The sequence below is a fragment of the Ipomoea nil genome, unplaced genomic scaffold (genome assembly GCF_001879475.1).
Source record: "Ipomoea nil cultivar Tokyo-kokei standard unplaced genomic scaffold, Asagao_1.1 scaffold0688, whole genome shotgun sequence".
Taxonomy (NCBI): domain Eukaryota; kingdom Viridiplantae; phylum Streptophyta; class Magnoliopsida; order Solanales; family Convolvulaceae; genus Ipomoea; species Ipomoea nil.
This window is the reverse complement of record NW_017617116.1, coordinates 6603715-6627050: the sequence shown is the minus strand read 5'-3', so window position 1 is coordinate 6627050 and position 23336 is coordinate 6603715. Positions and strand designations below refer to the sequence as shown.

Sequence of the window (23336 nt, the reverse complement as noted above, 5' to 3'; positions counted from 1 at the left end):
ATGGAGGAGATAATCATACAGATTATTTGTCAGCTTTAATTCCATGTCCTGTAAGTACGCACAATTTCGAGAGCCAGTATAGGGGACTTGACCCTTCTTCAACCTACACAATTCTTCCTCCCAGTACTTGTCAATCTTAATACAATTTATTTTTGTTGAGACTCGAACCCAATCTTAATACAGTTTACTTTTGTTGAGATTCAAACCCCTGACTTTAGGGGTGTTAGCGAACAGAGCTTTCGGCAAACTACTCGTGTTCGTGTTCGGTAAGCGTTCGTTTATGTTCGTTTGTTAAGGTAAACGAACATTAACAAACAAAATTTAGAGCTCGGTTAATAAACGAACAGAGCTTGAACAGTTGTAAGCTCGTTTGCTAAGAGATCGTGAACAAGCTCATTTGTGTTCGTTTACTAATGTTCGTGAACAAGCTCGTTTATGTTCGTTTAATAATGTTCGTGAATAAGCTCGCTTGTGTTCGTTTAATAACGTAACATGTTCACAAACATATATTATATTATATTATACTATATTAGTTTTGTAGTTGTGTTGTTTGTTTGATTATTGTTCGTGAATGTATATTATTTATTGTTCACGAACGAATTGTGATCATGAACATGTGTAGGTGTTTGTTTATTAAGTACTCATGAACGTAAATGAATATGTTCGTGAACGTGCTTGTTAATGAACATGTTTGTGAACGTGTTTGTTAACGTTAACGAACACATTTGCGAACGTGTTCACGAACGTTAACAAACACGTTCGCGAACATGTTCGTTAACGTTAACGAACACGTTCGTGAACATGTTCGCGAACGTTAACGAACACTAACGAACGCTTAACAAACGAACACGAACAGGATTTTCAAAATCCTTAACAAACGAACACGAACACGAACACTCCAAAATCTTTAACAAACGAACACGAACAACCTCCGTTCGTTTATGTTCGATTCGTTAACAGCCCTACCTGACTTGACTTGTTAATATGAAGCGCCTATTACTAGTCAAACAATTATTACTTATTTTTTGATTGAAACTAATGAGTTCTCCTCGTAATATAATTCTCTGTTAACTAAAATTATTAGATAAATTCCATTTAAAGCGTACCATTTGAGTAGTAGCTTCAGTCAACAATACGATCTCTATACGCGCTTACTATGACTGACTATGTGGACCTTTGAAATTACCACGTAATTCTTTCTGCGTGTCCGTGTACAACACTTTGCAGAAATGTGATTTCAAGTTGATGGATGATAAATAATTTCATTTAGCTAGTAAATTTATTAATGAAGTTCGCAGATCAAGTTGGAACTTGGAATCCAAAGTAACAAATTGATTGGATTTAATCTTTTTATAGTAGTAAAATCTATGTGAAACTAATTATCTTGGTCATTACGTTCAACTTGTTCCCTTCCAATCGTTATATCGTGCACCAGGGCGCACAATCCACCATGATCAAAATGACGTCGTTTTGTTAAGTTATGTGGGGAATTGACGCACAATTATGTACATTCTATTATACAATTATGAACATTTCGAAACATGAGATTTTTTTTTGCATGTTGTCTTCCTTTCCCACTTTAGTTGATCGCAATTGGACTGGGCCTTACAGGGAATATGGTTTGGTTTGTGGGCTTTGACGGTGATCTTTTATTGGGCTGTGATGTGCTATCTTGGGCTTGATTGTGTGTTGTTTGATTGGTTAGGATGGATGGTTGGATTTCTCTTGTTGGTTTAAGCAGTATTTTTCCTTTATTTATTAATTCTTGGAATAAGGTTCAAATTGGCCACTGAACGTAACCTGAAAATGCAATTAGGCCACTGAACGAACAAAAAGTGCAATTAGGCCACTAAACACTTCAAAAACGTGCAATTAGGCCACTGAACTCTCCAAACGTATGCAATTTCACCGGATAGCAGGTTACCATCAATTTTAGCAGGTTACCTGCTTACGTGGCAGCTGAGTTGGCATTTTTAATAATTTTTAAATAAATTTTAATAATTTTTAATAATTAATTTTAATAATAAATTTTATAAAAAATTGAAAAAAAAATAAAATAAAAAATAAAATAAAGTCGTTTTTTATTTTTAAAAAAATTTTTTTAAATAAAAATTTATTATTAAAATTTATTAAAAATGATTTAAAATGTCAACTCAGCTGCCACGTAAGCAGATAACCTGCTATCAGGTGAAATTGCACATTTTTGGAGTGTTCAGTGGCCTAATTACACTTTTTTTCGTTCAGTGGCCTAATTGCATTTTTAGGTTACGTTCAGTGGCCAATTTGAACCTTATTCCTTAATTCTTTGGTGGTTTTCATTGATACTAAATTAATCTTTTCCCATTCTGAAAAAACTCTTTAATGTTCACTCATTCAGTGTGCCATTATATATGCAAATGTGCAACTTTGCCCACCGTGGGTTTGAACCCACGACCACAAGATTAAGAGCTTTGCGCTCTATTAACTGAGCCAGACAGACTTTGTTACAAACATTTTCAAGTCAAATTTCATAAGAGTATTTTTATACGGAAAGTTATGAGTAGTTTACATAGGAATCATAATCAAATGAGACATAAATGCTATGTACCATAGAAATGGAATCGGAATGCTATGTAATGTAAGCAACAAGGGCACACAAACTGTGTAACAAGCAACAAAAACTTCGAGTTAAATGACTATTGGGCTATATATTGTAAATAATTTTTTTTTTTTTTAAAAAAAAAAAAAGAAAAGAAGAAGAAGTATGTTCATGTGGGACTCAAAACCATGACTATGTAGTGCACAAAAAGTGACCTCGGCACGAGAACCATGCAATAAGTAACTATGATTGTAAATAATTGCACCCACCGAGCCTTGCGCTCTACTAGGTCAATTGAGCTAGACGGACTTTGTTATGAGTATTTTCAAGCCAAAGTTTCAAAAAAAAAAAAAATTATGTGGAAGGTAATGAGTAGTTCACATAGGACTCAAAATCAAATGAGACAAAAATGCTATGTACAATAGAAATATAATCAAAATAAAATAAGATAGGATGACCTCAGCACGCAAATTGTGCAATAAGCAACAAGGGCAGCTTTGAGTTAAATGTACTATTTGGCTATTGTAAATAAAGGCGACATCGGCATGCAAATCGAGCAGCAAGCAACGAGGGCTTAAAGTTAAATGACTATTGAGTTATTTATATTATTGTAAATAACTGTGCTCGTCATGGGGCTCAAACTACGACCACAATGTTAAGACCTTGCGCTCTACCAATTGAGCTAAAAAAAGCTTTGTTATTAGTATTTTCTTGTTAGTAATTTTGGAACCTCCCTTAATTTGCACTTATGCTTCTTTAATATATTAATATGAGAAGAAAACAATAAAGAACATAATTTTTATCCTATGAATTAATCTTTTTTCTTTTCTGTTTGCGCAAAATGTTCGAGAAAGTTAAACCAACAATAAAAAATAATTACTTTTCACTTCTCAAACTATACATGAAAATTTTATATTAATACTCGCTTTGGGTGCTTTCTTGATCTGATTGTTTATATATTATTTGATATAATAACTTTATAGAAAATTTGAAAATGTTGATTATTACCTAATCTGTTTACACTCAACCTCATCATGTATATTAACATGATTGTACTCGACACAACTTAATTAGTCAATCAAACAAAAATAATTTCATAAGCTTTGTTTTGTTACCATTCACAGAGTGTAGTGTCTAAATCTTCTATATATATATATATATATATATATATATATATATATATATATCATGGTTGCAGTAAGCATTAGGCGCTAGTCGGGCGTCGGGACAGAGCCTAGCGCCTAGGCGGTCTAAGCGGCGCCTAGGCGGAATCTAGGCGGCGCTAGGCGGGTGCCAAAAAAACAGTGGCAGACTTTTAGTTTGACAATTTTAATGAGGCTGTTTTCAACATTCAATCAAATAACACATCCAAATAAATGAAATATTGATAATTCATAAGTCATAACATCAAAACAATATTAAAAATTAAAAATACTCAAATATGAAATACTCAAATAATTCAATCATCCAAAGATTCAAAGTATCAAATTAGTCTGTAGGTGCATATATGGCATATTATATATATGTATGTATATATATGTATATACACACACACGTGCGCGCGCGCACACACACACATATTTATATATATATAATGAAAAAAATTAGCAAGGCCGAGCTGATCAAGTTAACTCGACAGAAATGGACGAGTTAACTCGGCTAAGTTAGACGCTAGGCGGCTGCTTAGGCGGCCAAGTCGGCCGAGTTAGGCGCTAGGCGGGCGCCTAGGGGGAAAATCGCCACGGTCTAGGGGCGCCTAGCGTCTAGGCGCCACAAACATAGCAGTTAAGGCACATCCTGCAAGCGTTGAGGGGGAAGAGAGAGGGCTTCAATTTATATTATGATTGAAAATCATTGTTAAAGAGTGATACTTGAAGCCCTGATTATCAGATTGTTTGTAGTGCAAATTAAAAATAGTCAATGGCATGAAATCTGAACACTAATAATGTTCAAGTGAAATTCTCTTACATGATTAATGTTCTTTCTCATCATTTCAACACCAAACGCTTATTGTATCTATCTTAGCTTTTGACTTGCACCGCCGCGCCACGCCGCGGCACCAGCAATGCAATGCCACGCCATGCTTCGATGTCGACAATGTCTGAAATCATGATCTCATCCATTTGTTGATGAGTTGTAAACCTGTTTAATTTAATGTTAATTGGACTTATATTTATACTTTTTTTTATTATTATTGACTCTATTACCCCACCATCTGAGTTTGATCCTGTGGCATTTTTTAAAGAAAGTATCAAAAGTGTTAACTGAGTACAGTACAAAATGCTTGACTTATATTTATACTTAAGGATTAATCAGGTTAAAAATTTCAACCACTCACCAATAGTACTTCAAAATATTCATTACTTTTTTAAAAAATCTAATCTTTTACTATATTTTTGAATGACCAAAAATTTTTGTTCCTCAATCCAAAATTTTAAATTTTAGTATTCCGTGCAGAATAATACTACATGAACTATAATCTACTTTATTTTTAATTTACTCAAATATCTTGCTTTGATTGAACTAGACAAAGATGTGAGTCACAATATTATTCATTTACTTTTCTTTATTACAAAGGCAAAAATTTTCGTTCGAAGGACTACCACGACATCCGAACCAGACAAAATGGTAGATGTGAAAATTATGGTAACTTAGCGACATTTTAGTTAGATTTGGAAGGACCACTGGATTAGTAAAAGTGTCATAAAGAACCCACTATATTAAGAATAATTTCTACGTCTTTATGTATAATTTACCACCTGAATATCTACTGAGTTATTTATACATATAATTACTCTTTTTTTTTTTTACCTAATAAATCATATACATGTAACAAAAAGGAAAAATAGTCATTTTTCTCCCTGAGTTATATACTTATAGCACTTTTTTCCCTGAATTATTTAAGTGGTTGTTTATCCCACTGAAATGTTAAATGGACACATTTACCCTTAAAATAAATATCTCATTTATTTTTTCTTCTCTAACAAATTATGACCACGATTTGATTTAAACCGAACAATCATTATAGCAACCAAACCGAAATATTGTAATTACAATTTAGAAGCGAAACCCGATATTTAGAGTTTATTAAAATTGAAGCATGTGCTCCATCTCAACTAAAAGCCTAAGTGTGCAATGGGTTCCAAGCAACACGTGAACCATAGTTACTTATAGGTGGCGGTGAGATTCGAACTCTCACGTGGACCGGTAAACCGTAGTCGCTTTCGCTTACAAGTGGCGCTAAAATTTGAACCCATGACCTTTGGTCTGGCTCTGATACCAAATTGAAGCATGTGCTCCATCTCAACTAAAAGCCTAAGCTGATAGTTGGAGCGCACATTAATGGCTCAACAATTAAAATCGCGAACCAGGCCTCTTCATTTTCCGAATTGAAAAAAATAAAATACTATACATTTATTGTTGAATTTAGACTATTTTAAAATAAAAAATAAAATTTTAAAATAAAGACAGTTCAAACCGGATCCAGAACCGCCGATTAACAGTTCAGGATCCAGTTTTTTTGATTCATAATTTTAATAAACTAAAATCCAAATTTGGGGTTCTAATCTGAATCATAACCAGAAACTTTCAATTCGATTGCTATAATGTCCGATTCAGTTTGAATCAAACCGTGATCATCCCTACGTATACGCAATAATTTGTTGGAGAAGAAAATTAAATAAAATGTTTACTAGAAATATCAATTTAATATATTATGGAGAAAAATCGCTACTTTTAAAATAATTAAGAGAACTAATATACTTACATAAATAATTTAAATAGAAAAAGTACTATAAATATATAACCCAAATATCCTTAACAAAAATTATACTCCATACATTTATCACTTTCCTTTCATTTCCAGGAAATTGAGAACAAACTTAGAGCATCTACATCAGTAGATAATAGGAGCATAATGTCAGATTCAATCTCTTGAGTGGGGATAATATCTAGTGTGAAGAAGAGATAATGGTGAGAAGATTTCTCCTGCAAAATTGGGATTAATGTCAGAAAAGAAGAAAAAAAATAAATAATGAACATTGCTGCTGTGCGTGTTCCGCGCACAGCAGCAAGCCCACATGGGCGCGTGCAAAGCACGCGCCCGAGGGCGCGTCAGGCGCGCCAAACGACACGCCTGACACCTCTGTTTTTTTAATTTTTAGTTTTGTTTTTTTTTTTTTTTTTCCTCCCCTTCCCCCTTCTCTTTCCTAATCACTCTTACATTATCCCCCTATTCTCCCCAACCATTGTGGATGCTCTTATATGAGAAGAAAGACCGCCGACTTTGACCAATTTCCGCAGTATGTATGCCTACGTGCAGGATAACGCCGTACATTCCGTTCAGTTTCTTTTGACGCATGTTACGCGGTATGCGTCATCATTATATATGATTCTTGATGTATAATACGTAATGTTCTTCTTTTTTTTTTCTTTTTTTTTTTGGGTACATTTTATTGAAAAGTGAAGATGGGAATGATATTCGAGAAGAAGTAATTTTTCATAAAATCTTCATATTGTTAAAAATAATATTTCTTCTCCCAATATGACAATAAGAGTTTTCCTGAAAATTTAGTATTGCCCTTCGACAAAATATTTTAAAATAAAAAGTATTGTATTAATAAAACTATTAACCAAGACTATGTGGTCTAATGGTACTCGGGTTGAACTTCCATTTGGAAGGTTGTGAGTTTGAGCCTCAGTGGAGGCGTTGGTTCTTTGTGTATATGAACAGATACTACAATGTAATAGAGCCAGTAACATTCAAAAAAAAAAAAGTATTAATAAAACTATTATGTTTTCTTACAAACATTACTACACATCTCGCGTCATTTCTTCCACACCTATGTATTTAATGTGATACTAAATAAAAGAAGCAAAAATCTTTATTTTAATTGAATATCGTGACCAACCTCATTTTGAGGAAAGTCTACAAATTAAAAATACGATAATGACACATCAAATAATAAATACAATGCAATATTATTTTTGAATGACGAGAAAATTTTATAATAATTATTTGATGGTATGTACTATATAAATCTCACTCATGCATAATAGTTCACAAAACACTTTGAAGAGGTAAATCGTGAGCTTGACCGATACGGTGTTAACAAGAATTGAACTCTTGAAATTCAAGTACGAAAATTATGTTCACCCACACTTGGCAACGTATAATTTTTATTTTTATTTTTATTTTTTGGAGTAGATGATGCAACATGACTTTATTCATATAAATGCTTGAAGATGTGATAGGTCCACTAGAACAGAATAATTTGAAACTTTCGTATTCAAATTGGATAAGAAGATCAACATACACTATACATGGAAAACTTTTGGATGGAAGTCCACAATCACAATTTGTAAATGTACACGAGATAAACTCTACTCTTATATGGTAGCCGTGTACAAATTAAACATGAAAGATTAATCACACTAAAAATACTTTATTACGGTTCAACCAAGAAAAATATCAGAAAATTGCAACAAATGTGTTCTATAACTTCCTAATTTGCAAAACATGATCAGAAAAATATTGGAAGATTTGATCATTTCTTCCAATTATTTTCAAGGAAGATCTATCGTAGAAGAAAGCAAACATATATTTATAGTATCTTGACCCGCAAGAAGCAAAATATACAATGCTAACTAATGAAAGTGCTTTGTGTGTAGGAAGAAATATTGTCCAAATTGTATACATAAATTTTTAGATTACTTGTAAAGATGTTGAAGAAAATATTTGAGAATAGTCAAACATCACAGGAAAAAGTACACGACGTCAGCTTTTTTAAAAATAAAAAATAAAAAAATTTCATTTAACGGCTATTATGAAAGTTGGCGGTTATATTATAATACGGAGTGAACACGACGAAGGTAACCCAAAATTTAGCTCAACTGTACTAGAAATTCATACTTGCCGAAAACGCATCCTATTCATCACCGCCTTTCTCAGACGCGGTGAATCGATTTATAAATACATACGAGGAAATCATCATGTTACAAATCGAAACCCATTCATCAATTCTGAAAACTTCCATTAGTGGACAGCTTAGCTTGTCGTTCAAGATTGATATATAGCAATTACAAACATACCTTTCATCCTTTTCTTCTTTTACAGCTTCACGAGAGAAATCTGCAAGCCATTTTTCGCAGCATGGACATTGTTGTCATCGACCTGCCACTGAAAACGGAACTGAGGTTATCAAGCAAGAAAAGATGGCGTCTTGCACTTTCTATGATCAAATGTTTGAATGCATTCCGCCATTATTCTAAACAAAATCACAGTGCCAAGCTCTTCTTCCAAGCTCCATCTTACAGATATCTTCTCAAGAATCCCTCCAGGAAAGTGTCTCCTGAACAATCTGACAGATTTTCCATTGACGTGGATGATGATGAAGAACACCCTCGTTGTTTCCAGGATCTTGATCAGTCAAGCCTTGCAAAGATTGTCAAGGAGAAAAGCCTCGAGCATCTTGCTAATCTTGGTGGAATTGGAGGCCTTTCTTCTTCTCTGGACACTAATTTGGACGACGGAATCTATGGCGACGACCAGGATATTTCGCGTAGAAACCAAGCATTTGGAAGCAACACTTACAGTAAGCCGCCGGCGAAGAATCTCTTCCATTTTGTCTGGGAGGCGTTCAGAGATCCCACCATTATTATCCTCTTGGCATGTGCTGTTTTATCTCTAGCGTTTGGGATCAAAGAGGATGGAATCAAGGAAGGATGGTACGATGGAGGGAGTATATTTGTCGCCGTCTTTCTGGTAATCTCCGTTTCCGCTCTCAGCAATTTCCGGCAGAGCAGACAGTTCGATAAGCTGTCGAAGATCAGTAAGAACATTCTGGTTGAGGTTGTCAGGGCCGGGAGACGGCGGCAGGTTTCCATCTTCGAGATCGTTGTCGGAGATATTGTCTGCTTGAAGATCGGAGATCAAGTCCCGGCGGACGGGTTATTGGTGGAAGGGCACTCGTTGCAAGTCGATGAATCGAGCATGACCGGCGAGAGTGATCACGTAGAGATCAATCATGACCGGAATCCGTTCCTTATTTCCGGGACGAAAGTGGCTGACGGATATGGAAGATTCTTGGTAACTTCTGTCGGCATGAACACCGCCTGGGGCGCCATGATGAGCGAAATCAGCAGCGATTCCGGCAGGTAATTAATATTTTATATATTAAGGTCTTACAAGTGGGTTAACTAGGTTTATGATACTCTATTGAGCATAGCCATTAATCTGCAAATCCCTTTTAATTGAGATAGAGCACATGCTTCAATTTGGTATTAGAGCCAGACCAAAGGTCATGCCCTCGTATTGAGCATCGCCATTGAGCTTTTAGCAAATGCTTCAATTTACTCAATTATGATTGGAGGTACTTCTGCTAATTAAGTTTTTATTCAATTCATGATGTAACAGCGAGGAGACGCCATTGCAGACGAGGTTAAACAAGCTTACATCATCCATAGGAAAGGTTGGTTTAGCGGTGGCATTCCTCGTACTGGTTGTCTTGTTGGTACGATATTTCACGGGACACACTAAGGATGAAAACGGGAACAAAGAGTTCAACGGGAGCAAGACGAAGGCGGATGACGTGATCAATTCCGTGGTGGGAATCATAGCCGCTGCCGTCACCATTGTCGTCGTGGCGATTCCAGAAGGGTTGCCTCTTGCTGTAACTCTTACTCTCGCATATTCCATGAAGAGAATGATGAGTGATCAGGCAATGGTGAGGAAGCTCTCTGCTTGTGAGACAATGGGGTCTGCCACAACAATCTGCACTGATAAAACAGGAACTTTGACTCAGAATAAGATGAAGGTGACAAAGTTCTGGCTGGGAAAAGAGTCCATGGAGGGGAAGAACAGAGCTGAAATTGCTGACAAAGTTCTTGAATTATTCCACCAAGGGGTTGGCCTCAACACAACAGGCAGTGTTTTCAGGTCAGATGATTCGGGTTTGGGTTTCGAGTTCTCGGGGAGTCCAACAGAGAAAGCCATTTTATCCTGGGCTGTTGAGGAGCTTAACATGGATATGGAGGAAGTGAAGAGAAACTACACTGTTCTTCACGTGGAAGCATTCAATTCAGAGAAAAAGAGGAGTGGGGTTTCCATGAAAAAGGCTACAGATAACACAGTTCATGTTCACTGGAAAGGAGCTGCAGAAATGATCCTTGGAATGTGTTCACATTACTATGATCTGGAAGGGAATAAGAAATCTCTGGATAGCAACGAGAGAGTGAAATTCGAGCAAATGATCCAAGGCATGGCTGCCAGCAGCCTCAGATGCATAGCCTTTGCACACAAACAAGTCACAGAAACACAAATTTCAGTTCCAGAAGATAGCCTAACTCTTCTAGGACTAGTAGGCCTCAAAGATCCCTGCAGAGATGGTGTGAAGAAAGCCGTTGAATCCTGCCAATTCGCGGGGGTGAACATCAAGATGATAACCGGAGATAACATCTTCACAGCAAAGGCAATAGCCACAGAATGTGGCATTCTGCATCCTAACCAGGCACCCGAAGAAGGATCAGTCATAGAAGGGCTCGAGTTCAGAAACCTAACAGAAGCACAACAAATGGCACGAGTAGAAACCATCCGTGTAATGGCAAGATCCTCGCCTTTCGACAAACTCCTAATGGTGCAGTGCCTGAAGAAAAAAGGCCATGTAGTTGCAGTCACAGGAGATGGCACGAACGACGCCCCAGCTCTAAAAGAAGCAGACATAGGACTCTCCATGGGGATTCAGGGCACAGAAGTGGCTAAAGAGAGCTCAGACATTGTCATCCTAGACGACAACTTTGCTTCTGTAGCCACAGTCTTGATGTGGGGAAGATGCGTCTACAATAACATCCAGAAATTCATCCAGTTTCAGCTCACAGTAAACGTGGCAGCCCTCGTGATCAACTTCGTGGCAGCAGTGTCTGCAGGAGAAGTCCCCCTCTCAGCAGTGCAGCTTCTCTGGGTCAATCTCATCATGGACACCTTAGGAGCATTAGCCCTCGCCACCGAAAAACCATCAAAAGAGCTCATGGACAGGGCACCCGTGGGGAGAACCGAGCCACTGATCACCAACATAATGTGGAGGAACCTCCTAGCCCAGGCCCTATACCAGATATCCATCCTGCTTGTCCTGCAATTCAGAGGGGAATCAATCTTCGGGGTGAGCAAGGGGGTGAATGACACGCTGATCTTCAACACGTTCGTCCTTTGCCAAGTGTTCAACGAGTTCAACGCGAGGAAGCTCGAGAAGAGGAATGTTTTCCAAGGGATACACAAGAATAAGCTGTTTGTGGGGATTATCTGCATAACAGTTGTGCTTCAGGTGGTTATGGTGGAGTTTCTGAAGAAATTTGCTGACACAGAGAGATTAAACTGGGGACAATGGGGATTGTGTTTGGGATTAGCAGCTGCATCTTGGCCTATTGGTTGGGTTGTGAAATGCTTGCCAGTTCCAGAGAGACCAATCTTCAGTTACCTCAAATTGAAGAAATTCATGTAAATATCATTGTCATTTTATATTCTGTAATCTTTCGCAGCGGGGGATTTGATCTCCCTCTTCTGCCCATACTAGTATTTTTTTATTCTGTTATTGCATTGTATATTGGTATGTAATTGATATGATGACATTAATTCTTTTATTGGTTTAAGTATATGATTCTTCTTTAATTGGTGCATATTTGTGTTCTGTTTAAGAATTTGCCTTCCGCATTGTATATAACAGTTTGTGGTTCAAATTGACCAACTATACAAGAAAATATAATTAGGTCACTTAACTTTAAAAAAAGTGTAATTAACCCCTCAACAAATTAAAAACATGCAATTAGACTAATAACAAAATTTTCAAATTACCAATGTGTCATCTTATTATTATAACTGGTTATGTGTGATTTTATTATTATTATTATTACTGGATTCTAAAACTTTTTGAAGTTATTTTGGAGACGAACATGGAGCAAAGATTGGCTAAAGTATTTACCTTTAATATATTAAAAATGTATTTTTTATTTATGATCCACACAATTGTGTGGACCATGGTCCAATAATGATTATGACGAAAAATGATTGGTCACGAAAGGATTTGTGAGATGAGAGCAAATCACTCTTCACATGGGGGTTTCCTAGCAGGCAAATTATGCCCTAGAAACGTGTTCAACGTGAATAGTGAACACAAGTCCAAATAACGTCGTTTTTAGGCACAAAAAAAAAAAAAAAAAAAAAAATCGCGGATGAGGAATTAACGGCGCGCGTTTTTGATCAAATTATGAATTTTCTGTTATGAGATTATGAATGTAATGTAAATTCATAATCGCATAAAAGTAAAATATTTATTAAATTATGAATTTTCTGTTATGAGATTATGAATTTTCTGTTATGAGATTATGAATGTAATGTAAATTCATAATCTCATAACAGAAAATTCATAATCTCATAACTGAAAATTCATAATCTTATGACAGAAAATTCATAATCTCATGGTTCCAAAGTGAATGTGTAGGCATGGTTCCAAAGTGAATGTGCAAGCATGGATTCATAATTTATGAATGTCCGTGATTTCGGACGGAAATGTGTAGGCATGGTTCCAAAGTGAATGTGCAGGCATGAATTCATAATTTATGAATGTCTGAAATCATTGCTCACCTCAAATTAAAATGAAACCGCAAAATATGAAAATAAAGAAGAAAAGTCACGCAATTTAAAAAAAAAAAAAAAAAAAAAAAAAAAAAAAAAAAAACAATGTACTAAAACCGTTGGAACCGTATTTCCCATGAATGGTGAACACGGTTCCATGGCATAACGATTGTTCCTAGCATCTATCGATCGAGTAGTGAAAAGTTTTAGTCAACTTAGCCAATATTATGTTTCAATATATCGCTTTCAATTGCCACTGTTACCTTATAAAAAAACAAAAAAAAAAAAAAAAAAAAAAAAAAAACATAAAGTTTTGTCATTGGTACGTTGAAGTGTGGAACACTGCGGGCCACCTAAGTGGCATTTATATATATATATATATATATATATATATATATATATATATACACACATTATATAAGAAAACATTTAATAAATTATGAATTTTCTATTACAGTAAATTCATAATCTCATAACAGAAAATTCATAACCTCATACCAGAAAATTCATAATTTCATAACAGAAAATTCATAATCTCATAACAAAAAATTTATAATTTCATAATTGCACATTCATAAATCCATGCATACACATTCATAATTTACGAATGTTGAAGGAACTTGCGCGGAGAAGAAGTGAAACCGCGAAATGTGAAAATAAAGAAGAAAAGTCACGCGATTTATTAATAAAAAATAAAAAATAACGGTGTACCGTTACTGTTGGGACCGTGTTCACCATGGGTGGCGGAAGGCCTTCTTAAATTTTTTTTTTTTTTTTTTTTTTTGGAAGGGACCGTACTTAGCGTTCCTAAAAAAAAAAATTCAAAGGGACCTAAAAAAGTTTTAAAAGGGGACCTAAAATATTTTTAAAAGGGGACCGTACTTAGCGTTCCTAAATTTTTTAATTTTTTTTTTTGAAAGGGACGTTGACTTTCCTAGGGTCACTCAACTCGACTATAATAAACATGGGTCAAATTATACTAAAAGGTTGAACACAATCAATTACTTAGTCTAATTCATAGTCTTATGAACTTATATATTTTCTTTTATTGATCAATGTGGGACTCCTAACAGTTGGTTAAAAAAAAAATGGAATATGTTTTTAAAAGACATATATACACTTATACAGAATATATAATCATATTAATAATAATAACAACAACAACAATAATAACAATAATAATGATCAAATATGTATCTAAGTAGAGGTTCTTTGCATATACTGGTGTGGCCGAGACTCTTGAGGATATAATTAAAAAGACCATTGTATAAATCAGTCATCTTTGTGCCTACTGTTGGAATGTCTGTAAAATACATGCAAACTAAAACTAATCAGTAGACAATTGGTTGATTTGCTGGACAATACGATGAACTAATCCAAAAGCTAATAAAAATTGGACAGCAATCTAATTATCCGGGCAAAATTGCTATTACTAAGAAGATAATTTATTTGAGAAGGAAAGAGCTGACAAATTCGATAGCAAACCTGTCCTAATCTCTCTTCCCTTTTGGTTATCTCCATCTATAGGTGGTGGGTTTAACTAAGAGCATCTACATCAGATGAGAAATAGGGGAGAATTCACTACTTTTGAGGCCAAAATGCCATGGTGGCAGAGAGAGAATCAAGAGAGAGAAGGGGTGGGGAGCATCTGCAAATGTTGGGATATTACTCTGCCTAAGAAAAATAATTAATGATGAAGGATAAAAAACCAATAGAGAAATGACATGCTTATTTTTTATATATTTTTTTTTTATAAAATCAGTTTTGATATTTTTTTTCCCTCCCCTCCCACATTATTCTCTTTCCTACTCACTCTTACATTCTCCCCCTAATAACCTCAACTGATAAGGATGCTCTAATGAATGAAGATGGTGGAAAAAGGCACAGAGTTGAAAAGAAAGAGAGAGCTCGTAGGGAAGAAAGAAAGAAATGAGTTGAAATTGTTCTAGAGAAGCCAAAAAGGTAGCTTGGAAAAGCGTGCTCTGCCATCAACTTTAAAAGTTGAGAAATATTATATTATATGGCAAACTTGTAATTTGTTTACAAATTGAGGGCAATTGAAAAAAAAAATTAATCTAAATATTTTATCAAAAAATCTAAACCACAAGATTTTAGATCAAGGGTTGGTAGAGGTGCCATTTTTGAGGGGTAGTTGGCAAACTCACAAATATAAGTATAGGGGGATTTTTGTGTCTTATGTTGTGAAATTTTGTGTTTATGAATATAAATTATATATTTGTATGTTTGGGTAATTGTGACTGTCTACTAATTGACAACCGTTATTGTGATGCACTAAAAAAAAAAAAAGCATTGTGCCAAAATGGAAATAACATAGTGCTGGCCACCTTTAAAAAAAAAACATATTCTTTTTCCTAAGGAGGAGAAGGATATTCAGTAGTTATCTGACACACAAAATCCAAGTAAGCTGAGCTCATTTTCTCCGGGGGGGGGGGAGGGGGGGGGGGAGAGGGGCTCTCAAACCAATATGCAGGGCCGGTTCTGTGCATGTCTAACATGTGCGACCGCACAGGGCTTCCAATTTTTGGGGGCTCCATTTTTTTTTTTAAAAAAAATTATATGTATATATAGTATACAGAATTTTAGACTAAGTGCAAGAAGATTGGAACAATTTGTGATAAGGCGAAATTGAGCCCAATTGGCAATTGCTTTTAAAAACTCAAAAAAAAAAAAGTCCTAATCCTTTATTCCTTTCTCTACTTTTTGCGATTCCCAATTCCAAAATCTCTTTTGACAAGTACCATTAATTAAGATTGTCAATTCCCAATTCAAAATCTCAAATAACAATTAATTAAGCATCTTCGACCGGAATCTTCTACTAATTAGCAGTTACCATTATTATTATTTTTTTAAATTCAATTCCCAAATATCAATTAACAGCTCTTAAGAGAGGTTAACAGTGTAGTGATATTGATGGAAATGAATTGTATATTGAGTTAAAATTTCTTAGAGATATATTATCGAAAAAAATGATAGGGGCAGTGATAGATGAGTTGTTTTCCAAATGTTACTATTGCATATCGAATATTATTGACTATCCAATTACTGTTGCCTCTGCAGAAAGGAGTTTTTGAAAGTTGAAATTGTTGAAATCTTAATTATGATCGAGTGTGTTACAAGAGAGACTCAATGGAATAGCTTTAATCTCGATTGAAAATGAATTTTTGGAAGAAGTTGATATCAAAAGTTTGATAGACAATTTTGCGTCTAAATGTATACATCGCATGTCACTTTTTAAATAAAATTTTGGATGTATTTTTTATACAATATTTATATTTTGATACAATTTTTTGAACAACTATTATTTATATATATAAATTACTTAAAAAGATGGTCTCAAATTAAATTACTTAAAAAGATGGTCTCAAATTAAAGTATTGCACAGGATCTCAATTTTTATTGGAACACGGGCAATATATCAGCTGACATCTACAACCAATATGCTCGGATAGGCATTATGTTAGCCGCTCTATTTTGTCAAAAAAGGGTAAAATTTATTGTTGACCCGTATGAGTCAAAGTTGAACATGTCTCATCTAATTGAAGCGTGGATTGATTTCATTATAAGATAAAAAGGATATATTATGATATTATGGAGTAAAATTTTTAGAATTCACTCTTCATTTCTTCTCTGTATCGCTGCTAGTCTGCTACTGCCGTAGTTTGGAAAGCAAATAAATTTTGGCCGGTGTGTCCAGACCTTTTTTATTTTCTACTTACTGATTACTACGGTATGTTTTTATTTTGAATTTCAATATTTATTTTATATTTTGTCCATTGTAGAAGTATAGCTGAAGTTTAATTGCCTAATGGTGAACTTTGAGTAGGATTTGTGGTGCGAAATTTTGCTCCTAAGCAACCCTTTCACCCTCTGGCTCTTTCTCTACGTCTTCCGTCTAGTCGATAGCTTCTTGTCCTCTTGGGCCTTGTGTTTTCCGATTTCGAAATCTTAGCTGGCCTCATTTTCTCCACCGTATTCAATTCGCCCTTTTCCTAACCAGCGTGCAGTGGGATCCCTTCTGATCTCCTCATTGCTTGTGAGTTGTGAGCGTTGCAATCATTCAGTTTTCTATGTCTCTGAAGATTCTACTTCGATGAACAACAAGCTTGTATAATCTCTTTGTTGATTGGCGCAACTACAAATGTTGCTTGAATTGGGTTTGATGTGGAATCCACAAATTCAATGCTGGGTTTTTTGGGGTAAATTTTAAGCTAAGGCTGCTTGAGAAAGAGCTGAAACAAGAGGCAGGATACTTAAAATTCCTTTTGGGCTCAACTCGAAATTCCAGACTTAGAAAGCGGCCCGGACCATATTTTAAAATATTAAAATTAAGTACTTTACAAAATAAAATATTAAAATTAATAATTTTGATTTTAAATTATACGGAGTAAATTATAATATATTACATATTTTAACTTACAATAGTGGTCCAATGGTATCAAGTTACTTCAAAGGAGGTTGTGGGTTTGAGTTCCCGTGAATACCATATTTCATAATTATTAAACTTTATATTCACAATTATATAACATTACTTTCATAATTACTAAATTATATGTTTATAATTATAAAGCTATATATTCATAATTTTTTAACTTCATATTTACAATTATTGAATCTCTATATTTATAATTATATAACTATATTTTTATAATTATGTTCACAATTCTATATTCATAATTTTTTAACTATATATTTATAATTATGAACAATTTTGAAATTGTGTTCACCTTGCAAGATGGACACGGTTCCAGCATAATTTGCCAGTCACGCACAATACCTTATATAGGTCATTCTAACATAGTCCAGTGCTATTATACACGCCTACGCCGGCCCATGTGGTATCCCAATAGTTATACCGTGAACCCTAATCCAAAAGAATAATGTTTCATTTTACAAAAATCACCCCAAATGTTTTTTGAATATTGAACTTTATGTTTGTAAACATATTAGTTTATGAGTATATAATATCTAATTTCTAAAGATTAAAATTTAAGTTTATGAACATGTAGCAATGGAAATATTGCAATAGCTAGTTTATAAACATTTATTATCTAATTTCTAAACATTAACCTTTTAATTTCTAAATATATAAAAAAATTAATGCCACATAAATGAAAAAAAAAAAAAGACAAAATAACGTCGTTTTGAATCAAGATTCATCTTGTAATATAAATCGTAGTCCATGTTATAATTTGTGGGTAGTACCCATGATGGTCCACATGGGCCGGGCCAAGCCCATATTGCCATAACAAGTGGGCTATGAGGCTTATCAATGTTATCATATATTTTGCTTAAATTTTGAGCTTTGTTGTATTATCTAATATCTAATTTTATATTGTTTGTTGTTTGAGTAACAATACTTTTTATGTTTTAATTTTTTTTTTTTTTTAAAGAAACACCATTCAAAAAAATATAGAAATATAAAATATAATAAAAAATTAAAAAAAAAAAAAAGATGGTTAGACATGGGCTTTGGTATTTTTTGGACTGGTCCGGAGTCCGGAGAATGTATATTATTGGGCTGCAATTACTTATAGCAAGCTTGGTTAATTATGATAGAATAGAATAAGAATTCTATTTCATTGAAAATAGAATGTACTATTGGGCTGCAATTCCCTTTTTTGTGGAACGTTATTCATATGCAATCGTTATATCCTACACCACGGCGCACATAGCACTGTGCGCCGCGCGCCTCCCAAAACGACGTCGTTTTGGGGTAATATTGGGAGGCGCGGTAGGAAGTTGCTGAGATTATGTGTATTTGTTCACAATATTATGTGTATTTGTTCACAACGTTATGTGTATTGGTTCATACAGTTATGTGTATTTTTTATACAATTATGTACATTCTTTTTATACAATTATGTACATCCGAATCAGAAAATTTGTGTGTATTATGTTAAGAGTTGATGTGTATTATGTTAAAAGTTTATGTTTATTATGTATTATGTTAGATTATGTGTATTATCTTTTAAAAAGAGTATGTATATTTTGTTATATAATTATGTACATTCATGTATAACATTATGTGTATTCTAGTATAACATTATGTACATTCTTGAACAGCGGGTTTTTTTTTTAAAGAAAAAACTACTGCCATTCACTGGGGCGGGAAATTTCAAAAAAAAAAATTAATTAAAACGACGTCGTTTTGCATCTGGGCGCATAGTGCAACGCGCGCCGTGGTGTAGGATATAAATTGTCATTCATATGTCCTCCTTAATGAATTGCAATTCAGCAGGAAAGAAAAAATGAAAAATTATTATTTGGATTCGGTGATATAAAAATACATAATTTATATACTGAATGTTTATAATTTATATATTGAATGTTCACAATTTTACATACTAAATATTGATAATGAAATTGTGAACCGTCAATATGTAAATTGTAAACATTCAATTCAATATATAAATTGTGTATTTAAACCGAGGTCCACCTTACAAGACATACTCGGGTCCGTGGTATAACTACTGAGGAAAAATAGATGAAAATGTCAAAATTATCTTTTATTATTATTATTATTATTATTATTATTATTATTATTATTATATGATGCCCTTATTTTTTGGCAAATTATTGTGTGGACTATGGTCCAAATAGTGCTGTATGGACCCTAAAAAGTATATTTTTAACATACTAAAAATACATTATTGTTGTACTAAATATACCTTATTTTATAACATACAAAATATGGTCCACACAATAATGATTGTAAGTCCGGACAATGTATTATTGGGCATTTGCGCTACAATTACTTTTAGCAAGCTTGGTTAATTATGATAGAAGCTGTAAAGCCTGTAATTATATCAAAATGGTTATGTAGTTTTGTTTTAATAAAACTATAGTGCATATAACATAAAATAAAATAACATTTTCACATATTTGAGTCTATAAATATCGAATGAAACTATAGTTATATAGCGAAATTAAACTGTAATTGTGTTGAACTGAAACTGCAGTGTATACAAAATGAAACTGAATAACAGAATTACTTTTTGCAGAAAGGTGCAGAATGACAAAAAACGAATGCCGTTTCTTTTCATTTAACAAAATGACGTCGTTTTAATGCGCAGTGCATAATCGATTATGCACCACAGTGCATGATATAATTTGCTTTATTGGACTACAATTCCTTCCTTTTTGTGGAATTGTAATTTATATGTCCCTTAATGAATTGTAATTTTGCATCAGATGGAAAAGAAAAATGAATGAAAGTGACAAAATTATCTTTGAAAAATGAATGAAAGTGACAAAATTATCTTTGAAAAATGAATGAAAGTGACAAAATTATCTTTCTTATTATTATTATTATTATTATTATTATTATTTTCCTCTCTAATATTCTCGTTGATGACCTGAATTAATATATTTTGCTATTTGGTTAAAAAAAAAAAAATCCCCTAATAGGGAGGAAGCTCTTAGCCTCATTTGTACAAGTCCCACAATCAGATCCCAACAGAATAGCTCTCCAGAAAGATAGCTTAGCAGGGCCCACCTTTCTCCAAGTCCCTCAATGGTCAATAGGTGCAAAAGTTTTTTTTTTTTTTCAGGAAGATAGTTAGGACCCACCTTTCTCCTAGTCCCTCAATGGTCAATAGGTGCAAAAGTTTTTTTTGTTTGTTTGTTTTTTTTTTTTTTTTTTTTTTTTTTTCAGAAAGATAGCTAGGTCCACCTTGCAAAGGTTTTTTCAAAGCAACCCAACAATATAGACACTCTCAAGCAATTATTTATAAGATGTTCAAATATGTTTTAAATGTTGACTTACACAATCAAATCCCAACAAAATAGACACTCACAAGCAATAACTTACCCAAACAAATTTAGAACTCCACTGAATTCATTCTCCCTAAACTTCATATGCAAATTGCAAGCTAGCTTTGGAAAGCAAATAGGTTGTCGCCCTGACACTTATCCTGTCCAAACCTTTTTTATTTTCTACTTATTGATTACTACGGTATGTTTTTATTTTGAATTTCAATATTTATTTTATATTTATTTCTACTTTTAATTTTATCTTGTTTGTTGTTTGTTGTTTGAGTAACAATATTTTTCATGTTTTTAAAAAAAAAAAAAAAAACACTATTCAAAAAATTATATAAAATATAAAGATTAGAACAAATTTCTAAATATTAAAGGTGATTAATCATTAAAACTTATTTATTATAATGCAATTCTGCAGGGATGGGTCGTTTTTTGAAGGGTGAACACCCCCTGTTAATTAACGCATCAGCAGCTGGAGTAACCGGAAGAAATCTGGTACACTCCCTCTTTTTTATTCAATTTTTTTTTTTTTTTATATAATATGAGTATATGAGAGAGTATATATTAGTCAGCGAACATTATGAGCTTGTTCAGGCAGCTTATTCTTTGTCTGATTGAGTTGTTTGGAACTTGATTCCTCATCCTGTCATTTTAGACAGTTTGAGGCTTAATTTTAATTGATATCTATATGAACTATTTTTTACTAACTAGTATCCCTCTCCCTATAGCAAAAAGATGAACATTGTGCTATAGACATACCAGAAGAAAACCAAAAGCATGATATGGGGATGGGGAAGCACTACATATCCAGGGTACCTGAACCGCTGATTCAAGCCAACCCCAGCGCTTACAAACCGAAGCTGATACCCATAGGCTATTATTTCCGTATACGAGAGCCTGGCACAGAAAACAGTATCAAAAAAGATTTTCAAAAACACTTTTTTGAAAATACAGATGGGCTTGAGGAACAGTGTCGGAAGAAATTGAGAAGCTTTCTGGACAAGGCACGCTCTTGCTACGCTGAGAGCACCCTGCAGGACACAAGTGATGAACTTGTGGAGATGTTTCTGAATGATGGTAGCTTCATTATATTGCTAATACTCTAGTGACAGGTAATGAATTCATGAAAAATGAATGGAAGGTAGCTCAAACCTTGAGTGACATGCTATTGTTTGAGAACCAAATCCCATTTTTTGTCGTGTTCGAACTCCTCAAATTGAAGCGGGATAAAAGTGATGCTGCTACCTTGCTAAAGGAGCTTCTTGAGTTGGTGAAGAACTGTTATATGAATCAAGTGCACAAGTTAACACTTATACATGCACTTCCATCCTGCAAATACAACCCTGAAAATCTGCCTAAACATTTACTTGAAGTGGTGCATAGTTGTTGCATGCCTACTAATATTACCACAACTGATGAAGATTTTACAGGCTTTGTTTCAAAACAAATGAAAACAGCCACAGAGCTTGAACAATATGGGGTTAGCTTCAAGAAAAGTGGCAAGGTACACAGTGTATTCGACATGGATTTCAATAGGGGTATAATGAAAATTCGGTGCTTTAGGATTGATGACTTCACTGAGACATTGTTGAGAAACATGATAGCCTATGAGCAACACTATGATCTTGCAATCAAGTATTTCTCAGATTTTGTTTTGTTCATGAGCCATCTCATTCACACACCAGAAGATGCAAAGTTGGTTTGTGGAAGTGGAATTATTGTCAACTTCCAAGCCACAGGCATGGAGCAATTGTTCTCCGAACTGCGTTTGGGAATCAATACTTCAACCACCTCCACCTTAGCCACCCTGTCAGGAGTGATCAACAATGTGAATCAGTATTGTGAGATGCCATGGAATAACTGGATGAGAATGTTGAGACAAGACCTCGTAAACAGTGCATGGAAACCCATCCTTGCTAATGCGGGTGTCATTTCCATCTCACTTGGTATTGCTGTTTATATTAAAACCCTTGTGAAATAAGGCTATGTTGTATATGTTATTTTTGACTATGTTGTTGGGTTCTATAATTCATTCCCATGTGTTCTATTTGTGAATTTGGCTTCTGTTCTTGTTTTCTACTGTAATTCATTTTTTTTTTCTTTCTAATTTTTGTAAACTACTACTAGAGGGGAAACAAAAAGCAAAACAACCTGTCTTTGCATGTTTGGTTCAAATATATTGAAATTAGAATTGGAAACAAATGCACAAGGGTTAGAATCATAGAATGTTAGAAAAGTAGTAGTAGTATTTCCTCTCTATGTTCCATTTTACCCAACAAACTCTTTCTTTTTTGGTTTATTTTCTTTTATAATTTTAAATTTAATTTTTTTTTTTGTGTGTTTAATAGTCTT

At 34.1% G+C, this 23336-nt stretch overlaps 2 protein-coding genes across 2 annotated transcripts; both read left to right on the top strand.

Annotated features, from left to right (window-relative positions):
- Window positions 1-8530: 8530 nt before the first annotated feature.
- On the top strand, window positions 8531-12239 carry LOC109175882 (putative calcium-transporting ATPase 13, plasma membrane-type). The gene is made up of 2 exons (XM_019325250.1): window positions 8531-9733; window positions 9993-12239. The coding sequence occupies exons 1-2, from the start codon at window positions 8730-8732 to the stop codon at window positions 12070-12072; spliced, it is 3084 nt and encodes a 1027-aa protein (XP_019180795.1). The 5' UTR covers window positions 8531-8729; the 3' UTR covers window positions 12073-12239.
- Window positions 12240-21778: 9539 nt separating this feature from the next.
- Window positions 21779-22965, top strand: LOC109175460 (putative UPF0481 protein At3g02645). The gene has a single exon (XM_019324718.1). It carries the CDS (start codon window positions 22108-22110, stop codon window positions 22963-22965), a length of 858 nt encoding a protein of 285 aa, XP_019180263.1. The 5' UTR covers window positions 21779-22107.
- Window positions 22966-23336: the final 371 nt, after the last annotated feature.